This window comes from Ambystoma mexicanum, chromosome 12, assembly GCF_040938575.1.
Source record: "Ambystoma mexicanum isolate Mex_15411 chromosome 12, UKY_AmexF1_1, whole genome shotgun sequence".
In the NCBI taxonomy this organism is placed as follows: domain Eukaryota; kingdom Metazoa; phylum Chordata; class Amphibia; order Caudata; family Ambystomatidae; genus Ambystoma; species Ambystoma mexicanum.
The window spans coordinates 64840171-64857489 of NC_090936.1; the positions used below are offsets into that span (position 1 = coordinate 64840171).

The 17319-nt window shown below is 46.7% G+C and overlaps 1 protein-coding gene across 6 annotated transcripts in view; it reads right to left on the reverse strand.

Moving 5' to 3' along the window:
* ATP2B1 (ATPase plasma membrane Ca2+ transporting 1) overlaps positions 1-17319 on the reverse strand; it is a 551789-nt gene that overhangs the window by 122076 nt on the left and 412394 nt on the right. For all 6 annotated transcript variants that reach the window (XM_069628007.1, XM_069628002.1, XM_069628005.1 and 3 more), the window contains exons 12-14: positions 12206-12443; positions 3414-3593; positions 3230-3317 (exon numbers count right to left, since the gene is read on the reverse strand). In XM_069628007.1, the coding sequence (XP_069484108.1) occupies positions 3230-3317; positions 3414-3593; positions 12206-12443 (506 nt within the window). The remainder of the gene's footprint in view (positions 1-3229; positions 3318-3413; positions 3594-12205; positions 12444-17319) is intronic.

The window sequence follows — 17319 nt, forward strand, 5'->3', positions numbered from 1 at the left end:
AAGCAATTAATATCTGCAACAGCTGGCAGGAAACAAAGTTAGCAAAAGCACTCCAATAAACCTAGAACAGAAAAAGGTGGGTACTAAATCCATTCTGGGGACGATGCCTGGACTAAAACAGAATTCGTCCTATTATAAACGTGTATACACCAAGTATTGAGAACAATTGTCGGCCCTTCATTTTATTTTTCGTGTAATGGTAAAGACTTCTTGTATGTTTCAACATCAACACAATTGCCATGGGGTGATGTTTCTAAGCTGTTATTGGAACCATCAATATCGGGCATTTTTAAGGTGGACTTTGCCATTACGACCCCCACTAACTGAAAATGCGCTACCTGGACAAACACAGTTTCTTGTGAAGGAAATGCCGCTGACTTGAGTTATTAATGTAATCCCTTAATAGCGTCACATGTACATGCAGCAATAGGACACAGGAATCCCTCTCTACACTAAGTTCTCTCCTAGATTCACTGAAACCGACAAATCGGGCCATGTGTGAAAAGTGATTAGGATAACTAATAGCATATGCTAGCCCTTCCTCGACTATGCCTCGTGGGAATGCCTAGCCTCAAATGCACAGAAGCCTTCCCTTCTCTTATAATGGCCGTCTCAAACTATCAGATCTCTAAACAGAATGGGCAAGAATTATGCAGGTGAAAGATCCCCAAGCTTTCTTGCCAGGCGAGGTAACTTGGCAGTGCAAAAGAGGCTCCTTGATATCTCTCATGCATGTATCCCATACACTGCTACTTCATACTAAACAGGAACAGAGCACACAAATGTGAGAAGAAAGCCTATACGGAATTTACAAAAGGAGTATTTATTCTAGTCCACAAAGAATGAGGAGAAAGGTAGGTAATCGTTACTTTCCTACTTCCCCAGTAACAGTTATTCTGGAACTTGTATCTGTTTAGAATCACATGCTATGCATAAACCATCATTTAGTGGTAGGCCTGGAGTATTACAAGTTCTTTACTTCCAAAGTAAAAGTAGGTGGTGATGAAAGGGCCCTCCAGTTTTAAGGGTCACAAGAGGAAGTTATGGTCCCTTTGTTTTCCCACCCCGTCCCCAGGTCACTGACGCTCAGCGAACCTGGGAGCTGCGTGATCTAATAGACCACGGCGCCCCAAGGTTCGTACAAGGGTCAAAGAAGCCTCGGGCTCGGTGATCTAATCTGCTCTGCAGTGCAGAGCCCCTGATCACTGAGCCTTAGGCGTCTTTGTCCGTTGTCAAAGCTTTATAAAAGATGCTTTGAATTGTGTACCTTTCAAGCCATCTTTTATAATGCATATATTTATGTTTATAAAAGATGGCTTGAAAAGTACACAATTCAAACCATCTTTTATAAAGCTTTGTCGACGGACAAAGATACCCTGGGTTTTGTCCGTCCTCAAAGCTTTATAAAAGATGGCTTGAATGGAGTACGTTTCCAGCCATTTTATGTTACGGATTTCTAGGTTTCTAAAAGCTGGATTGAAAAGTATACAAACAATAGTAAGGTATGCATACAAATGTATAAATGCTTACATACATTTATATATTTATATATATGTTTGCGTACCTTAGTATGGTTTGTGCACTTTTCAGGCCACGGCCATCATGGAAGCCGTGCCCGCAAATGAGCCGCCCCTCCCCACCCCCTCAATTTCTTAATCCACTTAAAGCACCGATGACAGTCAGTGCTGCTCACTGGGCCGGCTCTCGGCGGATCCGAGATCCGGCACCATATGTGGAGCCGGATCTCGCGATCGGCCAGAGTCAACCCTCAAGCCCATGAAACAAGCTGGAGAAAAAAAATGGCGCCCGCCAGCATTGCCTTTTATAGCGCGGCTTTGGCACCGGTCTGCAATGCACAATGTTCGCTCCATGTAAAACTCATTCCTGTCAGTTGTACATGTACGAGCATTGTGCATTACACACACCCGTGCCCAAGCCGCTGCTAAAAAGCAATGCTGGATTTCCACTACGAGCCCCGCCCCTCTAGACCACGACCCCTTGTGTTGTGGGATTCCCCACCACATGTTTCCTATTTCCACCGCTGATGACAGCCGTAAGTGTTTAATGTAATCTTCGTCAGGGAACGGCTGTATCATTTTCCCTGCTGCCTCCACTTCCATCACATCTCGTTTCACTGCCTCGGGGTGACCAGCCACCAGGTAAGTATCGTAAAAACAATTAATTATAGGGTGGGCCGCACAGGGACAGACGCACGTGGCGACGCCCAACGTCACAGTTGAGTAATAAAAAAGGTACGTGGATGCACTGACCAACGTTGGCCTCATTTTAAAATATCAAAAAAGAAGCTATATGGGACCAACATGAGTAACTGGAAATGCGCTTTGAAAACTTTTGTGGCATTTTATGCGGTTATGTATAAACACTACAGCCAATACGTGTTTCGACCTACTTGGGTCTTTTTTCAAAACCAACATACTATAAATTGTACAAAGATAAACCAGTCCTATTGCTAATTATTTCAAGTATTAATACCGCCACTAGGTGGCCTCCTAGCATCGAAGGTTGGATCAAGTATTCTTTTGCCGGTGCACCCTATGCCGGTGCACCCTATTGCGTCGCGGCCTCTTAGGCCCGACCAGTTTGGCGCGGGATGTTTTAGCCCCAGCATGTTTCGGGGGGCGAAATACATTTAATAAAAAAAATTACAAAAAACGTGATGCTATCTCAAGGGTCGCGAGACGACGCCCTAACCACTAGGTTATCAAAATCGCAGGATAATGAAAGGCACCAGTTGCTCACATTGACATCTGTCATGAAGGACAAACCGCACTTATGACGCTGATGGCCGAAATGATACAATAAACATGTCCCTGTGACCCCAGCATGCTGTGACGTGCCCTCGGGAATTTAGTCAGACCATTGCTGGAAGTGTAATAGTGTTATATCGACAATGCAGCCATTACAAAGTGCAGGCCAGGCCCAAAAGTGGCAAAAACACTCACCGAAACGACTGTAACCAGACCAATGCAAGACAGAACGCCAAGCTCATAGGCACCGATGGGCAGTATGGGCACTCACTGGCATGAGGGGGTCCTCGTCTATGCCTACTTTTACTTTCAATAGATGGTCATGTATGTACGTAGGTCGAGCAGAATGCCAGGACCACATTATGCAAGTGAATGCAGCCCTGCGTTCTGTTATTTGCTCTCTGGGGCGGATGCGATGCGCCGTCTACACATGGAAGGATATTTGTAAATGGGAACAGTACCTTTGACCAGCGTGTGTTTGTCGGTGGGGGAGGACCTCGCCAGCACACGCAGCTTGGGCCAGATCTTGTCGATGCGCTCCTGCTCGATCTGAAACGAGAACCGAGGTCAGTACAGCAGCAGTGCCGCAGCCCACATCACGCCAGCACGGCTACACAAGTGTGCTCGGGGAAGAGTGCAAGTTACCTCTCCTTTCTCATTCCGGATCCGTCGGTTGAATTCTTTACCCTCCATGCACAAGAAATCCTCCCCGGGGTGCAGGATGCCACACTTGATCGCAATGGCACGGGCAGTGTTGATGTTATCGCCAGTCACCATTCGGACCGTTATACCAGCGCGTTGGCATTTCCGAATTGCGTCCGGTACCTATGAAAACGAAAAGACCCGTCACTTGCTTCCCCGACCTAGCCCCCAAAACACAGACGTGTATGCACAGATCACATTATTCCCTGACACTGGCAACTTTCAGAATCCCTGGCAACAAACAGAACACACATTGCACAACACTGCCCAGAAGGATCTACCATTAGAACCCTGCCCCAAGTGATTGAGAAGCCTCCACTTTTAAAAGGGTTGCTGCTTCTGTATACTCATATCTTTTATCCCATCAGAATGAACACTGCAGATTACCAAGAACTAGCGCAATTGAGAGGAGATAAAAGAGGACTAAAAAAAAAGAAAAAGTCGAAATGTAGGTTGCTGTGTAGCACTACACAGAGGGCCCAGCACAGGTGTCCTTGATCTGAACCAGTGCCTGTCCGATAGCATATTTTATGTTGCTCTACTAGCGGCATCAGACTTCCGTCTGCCGTGAAATGTACATCTCAGCAAGAGACTATTTCCGGGTCAGACTACAGGGTAAAGCAAGACATTTGGCCAGCGCTCCTAGGAGATGATACATTTTGATTCCGAGGTCACGGCAAAAGGTTAGAATTCCCTTAGAATCAAACAATCAAATTCGCTAATGTCACATACACAGGAGTAAAGTTTAGACCATCGCGCAAAGTGCAGTTCTTAAAGGCACAGAAGGGTTGCCATCTCTGTGATATGCTTTTTACAAGAGGCAGCTTTAAATATACAAACCTTTATTTAGCAATGCCAGCAGTGTGTTGCGCTTCATGGCCTTGGGAAATGGTAAGGGATGTCAAGCAGAGTGGAGACTGCAAACCTAGGGGCGGGAGGCTGCCTGCGATCGCATCGGCAAGCAGTAGGCGCCCTAAGCGGCCTGCATAGCTTAGAGAAGTGCCATCAGACAAGGTTGCTAGCTCCCAAGAAGGTCCAGCAAGCAGCTCCCACAAAGCCATGCCACGGAAAAGAGGTGCTTCTGCTCTCTACTAGTTCAGGAAGCATTTCTGAGCCAGCCACGTCACACAGACTTGGCATATAAGGTCAGTGCCGCCTGAGGCCAGATACACAAGACATCACATGCAGGAGCCTATGACCCCAGACAAGGGCAACTCCGGGGGAACATTCAATTCTCAGAGGCACATTTGGAGCGGTCCACGAGCACACACGCAATAGGAGGCCAAGGACCACCCTTGGCCGAGTCCACTTGGGCAAATGCTGCAGCTGGTCTTCATGCACGTTCAGCTGCCACTGAATAGACCCCCGAAGCAGTCCCCGCTGGAGCACTGCACTACAGCACTGAAAGGGGAGGACCCGATTCCAAGGTAGGCCCATTGCACTAAACGTCACACCCACATTGGACTACATTCATTTGCCCGCCGCAATGCTTCAAGGGAGGACTAGGCACCGATCGGCGCAGCGAGGGAATCCCTTTATACCCTTCTACAGGTGAAGGCAGGGCGGCCATTAGTGGATCACCGAGCTATCACGCCTGTATAGATGGCCCTCCCCTCTGTGGGCAGGCAGGCCACTCTCCGCAGCACTCCTGCTCCGTCCATGCCCATTTCCTCGCAGGCCCATCTATTTTAAAAACACATTTCACTGCAAATGTAGATGGGTTTTGGGTTCAGGCATTTGTTAAGGTGGGGGGATGAGGGGTGGCAAGGGGCTGCGGGAAGTCTCCCCAGAATTTATTTGTGGTCAAATGTGTTATAAATAAATACAAATATAAAAGAAAAAGTTAAAAAAGAAATGGGCGTCGAGCAAATTGCTGCAAGGGAACCTCGTATAATCCTCATGGTCACGGCTGGATGGTCCATGTGAGCTCCCCCGCCAGTCCTGCCCTAATCTTCATAAAGCCCGCTCCTGGCAATTGTGGCCCAGTACTTCAATCTGTCCCCGCCACTCCTCAACTGCACCCCAGCTTTGCTGCATCACCAGAGCAATTCCCTGCAACCCCCCAGGCAGATTCCTCTATCCCCAGACACAAGTTGCCCAATTGAACCCAACATTGGGGAAGAAAGATTTTATGGACACCCCAACCGTGGGACTTGTTAAATGCTTTTGCTACATTCAGGCCTTTAGCTTGGATTTCAGGGTCCATACTGACCGGTAGGGCTGTCAGGCTGGTTTCAGAAAACGTAATTCTAACTCTTGGAATGCCCACTTGGCATACTCATTGAAAGCCACATTCAAAGACCACCACCAGCACAGAGCACCCCCACAGCCAATACCCCAGACTGCCCAGGTAGGTTTTTGTACTGTCAATATGCCCTACCTGTGTACTCACAGCCTACTCCCATGACTGCTCAGGTAGATTTAAAATGGAACATACTATGCTTGCGCTTGTTAACTGCAATAGTAAAAGCACAATGGGCATTAGTGCCGAGATGTCCGGAACGCTGCATCAAATTCAGCTTTAATGAGAGCATCCATCAGCGTCACCTGTTCCATCAAGGACAGTCAAGCTACTCACTCATTATGCTTTAGAGCACATTTTAAACCTAGAATACCTAAAATGCAATAGTGTGCCAACGAAGGAAAATCTTTCTCACCTCGTTCTTAAAGTCATCCACCAACTGGATGAAGGGGTATCTGCAGAGCATTCGATTTATGATCAATGCCAGACTACCTAACTAACAGTATAATAAAAGGGCAGATGTATGTTTGTAATACAGCTTAAAGTCACTTGTGAAGGTGCAGCCCCTCGGAAAAGCAGTGTTGGCCAGTAGTGGATACACACTGTGCATGTTGGCCTGGAGGAGAGAGGACGTCCAAACGAATTGCAAGGATGGAGGTGCCACGTACTGAAGCTGGCAAAGGCTACTGAGCAGAAAATGCTACAACGGTGACGAGAGTTTGCTGGCCAAAATGCAGAAGAGAAGCTTCCTTACAGCAAACCAAGGTGCCCATGAGAAGAAGAAAACCAGCATCAGTGAGACTCCGAACCAGAGCAGCTTGCACCTCTACCCATGGCTAATTCTCTCCCCTCGCCATTGGATGCAGAGGTGTGGAATCATGAGGAATTGAGTTGAGATTTGGTTCCAAGGCAGAAGGTAGATGAGAACTGAAAGTGACAGCACCAAACAGAAGTAGAGACCAATTGTAGTGGTCAGAAGATCAAAGTTCAGTATCTCTGACAGTGGTCAGTAAATATTACCAAGCATGAGCAATGCATGATGGCACATGTAGCTTAAACCCAGTGATCTATTAAAAAGGAACTATGAGGAGTCAGGAATGATACTTGGCCACAGGTTGGACATGATTTTGGCTAAAGACATTTATGAGAATACAAAAGGGGTTGGGGAAAAGGCCTTGCAGTCCCTGCACTAGTGGAGCTTCCCTACCTAAACTAAAAACTAAGGATCTGTCAGTGTCAGAATGTCTAAAACAAAACCGTCCTGTGTCCAAAGTACTATTCTGACCCGCACATTCTAAACAAAGGAATTCTAAAATTGAAAATGATTATGTCTTTGGCCTTCAGTGTTTGCTAAAGTATATAAAAAAAATTATTTCCACAAAAAGTTTGTTATTGCTATATTTCCTTGCTGCAGTGGGCTCTTCCCTACCCCTGGATTCTTGGTCGTTCTCATGTTCTAAATAACAGTTCTGGACGTTCCCTTGGGTCAACAACAAAAGTTAGCTTTAAGCTGATTTTCTTGTGTGTGTGGTTGTTATACCTGCTGTACTCTCCGGCCAGGATCTTTGGTGTTCTCGTCCAAGACCAACACGGCCTACTGGCTATTTCATCCATTCCATTTACTTTCAACTTACCTGGTGGGTTCGCCTACCAGGGCTTTCTTTACACCCTTGAAACTGCCTGGTGCATTCTCCTTCCAGGGGTTCCTAAAATACACACTTGCAATTTGCCTCGAGTTCCCTCCTACCAGGGCTTTCTGTAATCTTGCACTTGGAACTGCCTGATATACTCTCCTGCCAGGGTTTCTCTTGAATGCACAAACATTTAGCTGCCTGGTATATTCTTCTGCCAGAGCTGTTCGGGCGTGAGCTCCTGCTCACTCACCCACCTTTGGTGGGTCTGTCTTGTAGCCTTCTTGGCTAAAATACCTGGTTTCTTATATATTGTAAGAAAAAAAGGGGATGGCAGGGTGCACACTCCAGTTCCCAGTCAAAATACACCTGATACAAAAAGTAACTGTGTTAGATCCCAAAAACAAATTAACAAGTATTAACAGGTTTGAATTCCAAAAATTGAACAAGTATTAACAGGGTTGGATCCCATCAGCTGTTCAGCTGCTCTGTTGATCTTCTCCTCCTAGCACTTTCTTGTCACAATCAATCATCAGGGAGGCTGTATTTATAACCAGGTGTTAACAATTAGTTGCTCTTTCAGTCTCTAGGGATTCTGGTAGTTGTAGTGTTAACATGTTACCAAATCAGGTAACCAGGAACCAACACCCCTCCTAATGCACACGTCTTTCCCAAATTTGGGGGAGGGGAGAAAATCAATATGGCTCTCTAAAGTGGGGCACAGTAACCCCGGTGCTGCTGCCTCTGCAGCAGAAGGGATTCAACCCTGTTAATACTTGTTGAATTTTGGTATTTAACCCAGTTACTACTTGCAATTGATATATTTGACTGGGAACTGCAGTGCATGCCTCGCCTTTCTCTTTTTTCACATAATGTTATGGGAGTCCCGGGCTCATCCCTCATAACAGCTGCCAGGGTCAGGATCAGGTAGCGACTGCAGTCTCCTGGCCACATGGGAGCCGGCTACCGCCAGGAAAGGAGTAATGATAACATCAGATTCATCACAGAACATACCAAAAAACGTTGGTAAACATTCCCCAGCTTCGTTTTAGAATTAAAAAAAAAATGGAAACAAATGCATGGCAGTAAATAGATTAAAAACCTCCAAAGTTCACAACAATCAAGTGCTCATACACAGACCTTTGACAGTGTAAAACCTCCATAAAGCAAGGTAACAAAGCACATATCCTTAAGAATAAAAAGTGTAGGCTAAGGGAAATAGCCCTTCATGTCCTCCCCAGTACAAAGTTCTGATGGAATACAAATCTAAAAACACCAAAAATGTCTTGATAAGTCAGAAAGAACATCCATCGCATGCTTGTACTCGTAAAACACACATTATATTTTGCCAAGCAGTTATAAACCTGACATAATCACACAAAATGTAAACCATACTGCAAGTCTTAATCGCATTTTAAACACATTCTTGCAAATTATGGGTAGATTTAGTGTTCCCTCAGGTTTAATAAAATGCACAGTAGCTTTATATTGCAAGAACACTGCCTCCAAGTTTGGCAATACGGGTCCATATGCATTCAGTGTTTCTCTGGCACATAAGATGTAAGGCAGGATTGCGTTTCAGACAACCTTTTTTATTTTGTCCATCAATGCTCTTGACCTAATTTAGCAAGATAGATATGGGACAAACCTAAGATTGATGAGCTGGCTACTCTGCAACTATTGAAAACTATGCTCTTGTGATAGAGTGAACTGGTCAAATTGCTAGTATTTGATCATCACAGTTTGTAATCAACAGACAAATCTAGTCATACGAATACAAGCAGCCCAATTTACAGCAACATTATTGTGGCTATCCTGGATTAAGGTTGAAGCAGATAACCCATTCTACCAAAAATGGACTGCATAACGTCAAATGCAGCAATACAAGTCTCCGGCAAAGGCCACAGATCGAGGAAGGTGTAGTGATAAAGTAGTTAAAAATACACAGGCAGTTTACATGTACGGTTTCTAGGAATGATTGGTTCCTTTATCCAGATCGTATCCCAACCAAACAAAAATAACCCATAAAAAGGTTGACAGAATCTGAGGTTGTGGAGAGACCTCAGAGGAATGAGGTATTAAGAGAATCAAGAAGCCATAAAGAGGCGCAAAGAACTTGGGCTGACCAGAGGCCTGTGGAGGGCAGACCAGTAAGAACTCCTGGAGGATCTACCAAGGAAGGCATCTGAGAACTTGAGAGATGTAAAGGTTGTGGTGAGACCTGAAAGAATCCCAAGAAGAACCTGAAATCAGCGCGAGATTTAAGAATAAAGAGAGAACCTGAGGAGAGACAACTGAAGTTCATAAAAGACTGAAGATCCTGTTGCTAACTATGAGAAACCATTCAAAACACTTAGTTTGGTTATGTTCAGAACCTTAGAGTTGGAAGCAGATTTTGTGGAAGTAGATGCTGGTGTGAGTCCACAAGAGGATTGTTCCTTACACTGAATCAACTAGTTTTGAAACTGAGGCATGACTGCAAATAAAGTCTTACCCCCTCTTGGCCTTCTCGTAATGAATACATCACTTGAGAGTAATTTTAGGATCAATGCCAGGCCACTTCACAGACTGATAGAAGGTTGTGTTCCTCTTGCAACATCTTTGCCAAAATAAATCTCTAATATTTTGTACTCCCCAGATTTATAGCTCCTCAAACAACCTTACAGAAAGGAGGAGAATGTGTGGTGAGGATAAAGAAAGCCTGCACTTAGGATAGCGGTCCATTGGGCTCTTAAGTTCTACAAGAAAGCAATATTAAAGTCTAAAACTACTTTTCTACACAATCATGTTCATTTAGCCATCAATTAACTAGCAGAACATATTTCAATTAAGGATAAATAATGATTTCAATGATTACTTTATATCCATAATCGGTAACACACTAGATACTGTACAATGTGAGTCATTCCCAGATCTTTCACTGGGTCGGTCCAATTCTCTGAGCCTTAACCTGTATATATTTTTAAATACGTTTTTAGAGAAAAAGGTTTAGCCGCCATTACAAAGCTCCATCACTCAAGGGTTTTGGTGAAGCAATTTACCGATTTTGTTCGTATACAATCTTTTCCCCGCAATCCATTGGTCGCAGGCAAAAAGATTGCACCAAATTGTCTGCATACCTCTTGGCCACAGAGTGCAATCCCAGGCCCACGTGACACAATTTTGCCCAGGGAGTTACAGGCTTTTCCCTCAGTGGCCCAGACACATGGAGAGCAGGTGTGTGTGTGTTTGCGGAGGCAGGAGCGCAGTATTTAGTGCCGGGGTGTGTTTATTTACATTTGTGTGTGTATTTGGAATGGGTGATCGTGCAATGTTTGTGGCAGGGATGAATGCAGGTTTGTGAATCTGTGTGTGTTTTGGGGCAATGTTTGTTGAGGGGCAGGAGAAGTGAAAGGGTGGGGTTGTGGGGGATTGAACCACCACAATAGCCATTCATTCCTGCCAATGTGGGAGAAAAGTAGGGACGGAAGTTGAAGGGGTTCTAAGAAGGGATTTTGGAGGTGGGAGGGGAGTAAAATTCCCCCGAAATCTGTCTTTCCCACACGTTGAAGGCTGTTCCAAATGGGTCTAAACAGCAGCCTTTATTGGATGCAACCTTAAAAATCCAGGATTTTACACACACAACCAATTTGTTACAGTTTCTAAATCAGGTAGTGGTTTCCTCAAAATCTCAAAACTGGGGGCACTTGGAATGCAGTCTTCAGAGGGGATGGGAACAAATCCAGGTTTGTGAACCCCCAACGCTGGAACGGGGGCAACAAGGAGTCATGCATCTCTACTAAAACTAATTTCTCGTCAACTAGGAGACCCCATGATTTGTGCATCATGATATATTAAGAGAAAAATAATTGTACCTCTTGATTATATAGCATTTCCCAATATTGTTTTCATAAAACACTAACAGATTCTCTAATTTCTGATCCGGAAACATTACAGTTTTCCATGTTTTGGTGATTGATTATGTTCACCCTCTACCATGCAAGGTTAAGAATGGGGGATCAGTTCTCTTCCAAGAGAAGCCCTTCTCAATCTTCCACACTCCTGTTCCCATCCGAGCTGGCATCTTGATTGTAACCTCTGTGTTTAGGTCTAGAACCTCTACAATCTTCTATAGGGACAGCTTGGCCCTGACAAATGCTGTCCTGTAGTTTACATGCTTGTAGGCCAAGAAGAATGTGAATTAATCTATATTCTAGGAGACTGAAATGACAGAGCATTTCAACAGGTACAAAGTTAACAAAATGCACTGTTGAATACAAATCGCAATGTCAAAAATATTAATGTAAATAAAATACTTTACAGAATATAAAAACTAGAATGAACAAAACAAATAGCCAATTTATCATTGTGGGCACAAATGGGTTAAAGACCACAACAAAGGAGAGATATTGTTCTTCAGATGCTGAATAGTTGAGCCAAGTTCCTGCCTCAGTGCATAAAAAAAATGTAAGATGGCCACCTTAGCTTTTGCATTGCATAATCGAACTTGTGCTCAAAGGGGCTAAAACAGGACACAAAAATAATGGTGACCCGCAAAGGTTATTTTGTCAAGTAGGGCATGTTTTATCAGCATGTGAAAATTAAATCTCTTATTTATTTTGGGTAGTAGGATATAAAATAATCTTTTACAAATAGGGAGAACTGTAACACAAACACTTGATTGAAAACGTGACGGAAAAAAGAATGTAAAGAACAGAAGACTGATAGTGTGAAGGGGGAAGAGAGGATTCATTAACTGTTCCAAAGGCACGATAACAAGTAGAAAAGGTTTCAAATAACTTTAACTGCCAAAAGAATGACAAAGAAATTAGCAAATATATATGTGTACATATATATTTGTATAAATGCAAAGCATTAATTACCTCTGGTCTAACAGGATCTTCAATTCCTACAACACCGATACACGTAAGACCACTGAGAATTTCGTTTTCGTTATCCCATTCAGGTTCATGTTCTCCAACTGGGAAATCTCTATATGCCAGACATATTGTTCTAAGCCCCTCACTGGCCATTGGTTCAATCACTCTCTTTACCATATCATCGCGATCTCTTGGTCTAAATATCTTAGCTTCACCATCAGCACTTATGATTTTAAAACATCTAAAAAAAAGAAGGAGAAATTCTCATTTTAACATACACAAGTTTGATCATTTCCAGAATTAGACTATTTGGTTAAGGCAACTATACACTTACTGATCATGAAAATTGATCTCCACTCAAGCATTATATATTATGTTCACAGTGTCATGTCAGGATAGCAAAACATACCCTCTATGAATTTGTAGCTGAAAATGTTCTAAAAATTACATTTGACCAAACAGAAGATTAATGGAAAGTTTCCCTTGTTGCAAACTTCAATTTAATGAAAAAAGGAACGTTACTCACCGTAGTGACTAGAATACTCGTAGTCCACAGTTCCCTTTCCTCCATCCTTGTGGGCATCCCTTGACATGGGCACAGTAACTGAACCTTTGGCAGCGAAAAATTGAGCTTCCCCTTTAAATTTATTATGTCAAAGACGTGCGGCCTCAAGCATGGGAACGTCCTGCCTATGCCCGCCTTCCAGCGCCTCACCTCAGTCCCCTTTGAACACATTGGACGCTTAAATACCTGGCTACGCTTATTACCCTTTGGCAATTGGCATACTAACGGGAAGGCAGGTGGGACGTATGGAGGAAAAGGGACTATGGACTAGGAGTACTCCAGTCACTACGGTGAGTAACTTGAATTACTCATACATCCAGTCCTCTTTCCTTCATCTTTGTGGGTGATTCCACCGAACAAGAACATAGGGTGGAGCTGTGATAACCTGCATCATATCTAGGACAAAGCAAAAAGGTTCTTCAGAATCGCCGAACCAAACTCTGCATCGCGCCGGAGCTGGTGTCCAGCGAGTATTGCTTACAGAAGGCCGACCGAGTGGTACAAGTAGCCACCTGGCTGATGAAGCCGGTCTCTCAAATACGACGGCCGTGACCTTAGCTCTGACCGCATGGGCATGAATCCTTTCAGCAACAGGTGTGCCCATGGCAGTATACACCTCCGAAATGGCCTAGACCATGCAACCAGCAATGGAAGCCTTGGAAGCCTGAGAGCCGGGGGAGGAGCCCCTAAAAGTCCCAAACAATGCCTCAGACTTCCTGAAGGATTTCGTCTGAGAGATAAAATTGGAGGTCCAAGGAATGCAGGGCCCTCTCTGCCTCAGACTGCGGGTTAGGGAAGAACACTGGCAGGCACATCTGATTCAGATGAGATGGAGAGACCACTTTGGGCTATAAGCGTGGGCGATTGCGCAAGATGACCTTGTCGTCGTGAAAACTAGTGAAGGGTTTGCATGAGGGCAATGCCTGTAGTTCACTAACCCTGCGCGCTGAGGTGAGAGCCACCAGTAAAACTGTCTTTAGTGTCACCAAGCGGATGTCCACAGAGGCCATCGGCTCGAAAGGCTTGCGCTGCAAAGCTGCAAGAACCACATTGAGGTCCCAAACTGGGTGCAGCCTATGCACTGGCAGAAAAACACTAGACAACTCCTTGACCAACTGGTTGGCCGCGGAAAACACATACGCAGGGCAATTCTTTTAAGCCCCAATGGCTGCCACATAAGTGTGGCAAGTATCCACTTGAACACCACAACGAGCCAGTTGTGCTGAAAAAGGCAGTATTTCATACAGAGGACAGGGTGCAGCCCCTTGTCACGAGCCCAATGGCAGAACCTAGTCCATTTACTCTTACGCCAGGACCAAGTCACAAAGGCTCCTTGCCTGCTGGATGTCCCAGTTGTAATCTGAACATTTCACAAGTTGAAGCCTCAGCTGGTCAGGAACCAGGCCGCCAGTACCAGCTTTGCCGGGTCCAGATTTTACACATCAGGAATCCCCTACTGGATATCTGCAGGTGGATCGGACCCTGGAGGCCCATCTGCAGCAGCAGATCAAAAAACCAACGGCCAGTGGGCGGGCAATTAGGATGAGGCTGCAACCCACCAAAGCCCAAAACCTGCAGAGAGTCCATTGGAGCAGAGGGGTGGGCGGGAATGTTTAACACCTGCGGCAGTGGCAACATGTCTGGAAGGCATCTCCCAGAGACCCCCCCCAACCCCATCTTGCCCATGAAGCAAACTGGGGGCACTTGGAATTCAGTCTTCAGAGGGGATGGGAACAAATCCAGGTTTGCGAACCTCCAACGCTTGAACGGGGGCAACAATGAGTCGTTGTGCATCTCCCACTAGTAGGTGATGAGCCCCAAATGGCTCAGCAGGTCCGCCCTGCATTGCTATCCCCCGGGAGGTCAACTGCTGAAATCCAAATCCTCTCCGACAGGGCCCATTCCCAGATCGATACCGCCTCTATGCAGAGGAGGGGGCTGGGGGGATGCCAACCTGCTTGTTCAGGTAAACAGTGGTAGAATTGTCTGTCCAGACCAGAACTGGGCTGCCCAGATGAAGGACTTCCAACCTGGATCATGCTCCAAGAATCGCATAGCCCGCCAGAGTAGCCCTCCCCAGCCCCAAAAGAGAGGAGTCAGACGTCACCACCAGGGAAGGCTCCAGCCGGGCGAAGAGGGCTCCCACCGAAACATTGCCATCCATCAGCCACCAGCGAAGATCGGCCAGTAGGAGCAGTGGTATTGGGACCCTGTCCAGCTGAGACCCCCATCTCCTGATCCCAATTTAAGGCCAGGTGGAGCTAGAAGCACCTCATCTCGAGGCGAGCGTGCTGTACAGTGAGCACGCAGGAGGCCATCAAACCCAGAATGTGCTGGAAACACCTTGCCGAGGTGGTCATGTTGGCCAGAAAGTGCCCCACCGCCTTTCCGAGGGAGAGAAGCCTCTTTGGGTGGAGGGAACACCAGCCGAACTGTAGTGTTCCAACACACTCCTAGGAAGACCCTTACTAGCCAGTGGTCCAAGTAAGGGTACAGATGGCGGCCCTCCAAGTGGAGAAGGCCCGACACTGAGCTCAGTAACTTCATGAAGACAAAAGGGGTCGAGTTCAGGCCGAAGGGCAGCACCCTGTCCTGGAAGTGGTATGATATAATCGTGAACCGCAGAAGCTTCCAATGCGGCTGGTAGAAGGGAACATGCAGGTACACATCCTTGAGGTCCAGGGAACACATCCAGTCCCCTGCACACAGAGACTCTGCTTTGTGCGCAGGAGCAGTCATCTTGAAGCGTTCCAGCAGTAAAGACAGATTTAGAAATGACAGGTCCAGGACAACCCTCAGGTCAACTTGATTGTTCTTGGGTACCCGCAAAATTCTGAAATAGTAACTGGAGCCCCTGTCTACAAGTGGCACCGGTTCCATCAACTACATCTCCAAGAGCGAAAAGACCTTCCGTAAAAGAGCTGGGGACCCGATCTGACGAAGAGGAGGAGAGGATGGTAGAGGCAAAGGAAGAGGAAGACTGAAGCCTGTGGAGACTATGGATAGGATCCACATGTTGCTGAAAAGTTGCTTCCAGGTGTCCTGTAACAAAGCTAAGCAGCCCCCCACAGGCAAGCTGTGTTCGCTGACCTTGATGGAGTCCGAGGCAGGGGCAGAGAAGGGGGAGCAGAAAAACCAGCGCAAAGTCCCCTGCTGCTTCCGCCTGTTGTCGCTGGGCGACCCGTCTGGTCTCTGTGTACCACGGTCCCGGAACCCCTTCAAGCCGGAGAAAGCATGGGCCTTCAACTCAGTCCTGCCCTGGGATGAGGGAAGGATTTTTGTCCTGTTTTTTTCCGGATGTCAGGGACTTGGTGGTTTGAGTGGATGTTTCCTTCTTTGTCAACTCATCATCAGTTGATGAATGAAAAAAGGTCCACGGCCTCGAAGAGCAGGTCCAGATCCGTTCCTGCACATCAGATGAAAACTTAGTGGCGTGCATCCACGCTGTTCTTCTCATATTGATCCCAAGGCACAGCCCTATGCTGGCTGTGTCAATGTGGGAGACCAAAGACTCCATGAGAACCTGTGCAATGGGCCGGGCATCTGCCAGACCGGCCTTGAAGGACGCTTGCTTGTCCGAAGGGAGGTCGGGCAGGAATCCCCGAGGTCCCCCAAGAGGGCGTTTGCGTTGGCTTGCCGCAGATGCAGTCCTGAGATGGAATAACAGCGCTTTCACAATGACTTGAGGACTTTGTTCTCCTTAGAGAGACAACTGGAGGTGGCTCCTGTGGAGGAAGACCATGAAGACTGTGGTTTACAATACAAGGAGGCCGCAGCCACCACTGAAGAATGAGGTTGCGGGTGGGAGACACGGAGGATTGGTTCCTCGTCCATCAGCCTAAAACTACTGTTCAACTTCGTGTTCATTTGGGCATTGGCCCATGGCTTCTTCCAGACCTTTCCCGCCACCTGGAGAGGGACGCTAGACTGGTTCATGGCGCATTTCCACAAGACCTCTGATAGCATTCACGACTCCTGGGGGGGGTGGTGCCGGGGGATGTAGGGTGCCTTCTTTGGGCAGACGGAATCCCAAGAAATCCGCCAGGCCATGAAGGCAGTCATGAAAGGCCTCAACGCATGCCAAGGGTTCATCGTCCTGGGCGTCATCGTCCCCTGCCCCCCTTTTCAAAGACTGAGGGGAATCCAGGCTCTGGGACACAGGTGCATGCTGGTACCCTCCAGGTCCGGAGCCGCAGGCGGATCCAACGCCTATTGAGGGGGAGGCTTTGGTGGTACAGGAGTTGGAGGGGTCAGAACAACCAGTAGGGCCTGGACCTGGAGGGGCAGCACTGTTGGAGGAAAGGGAGAAGTGCCCCAGAGGGGAGGGCCAGGGTGGCGCCACCTACAGGATGACCTTCAGTATGTCCTTCAGGAGCCGCTTCATCTGAGGGGAATGCATAAGGAAGAGGAAGCGCTCAAAAAAAGCAGTCCACGCAAGCCGCCGGCCCTCCGAGATGCTGGGCTGTGCTCCTGGCCAAAGTGCTGAGGCGCCTGGTACGTATAGCCGTAAGGCTGGGATGGGTAGATGTATCCCTGAGGGGACCAGAAGACA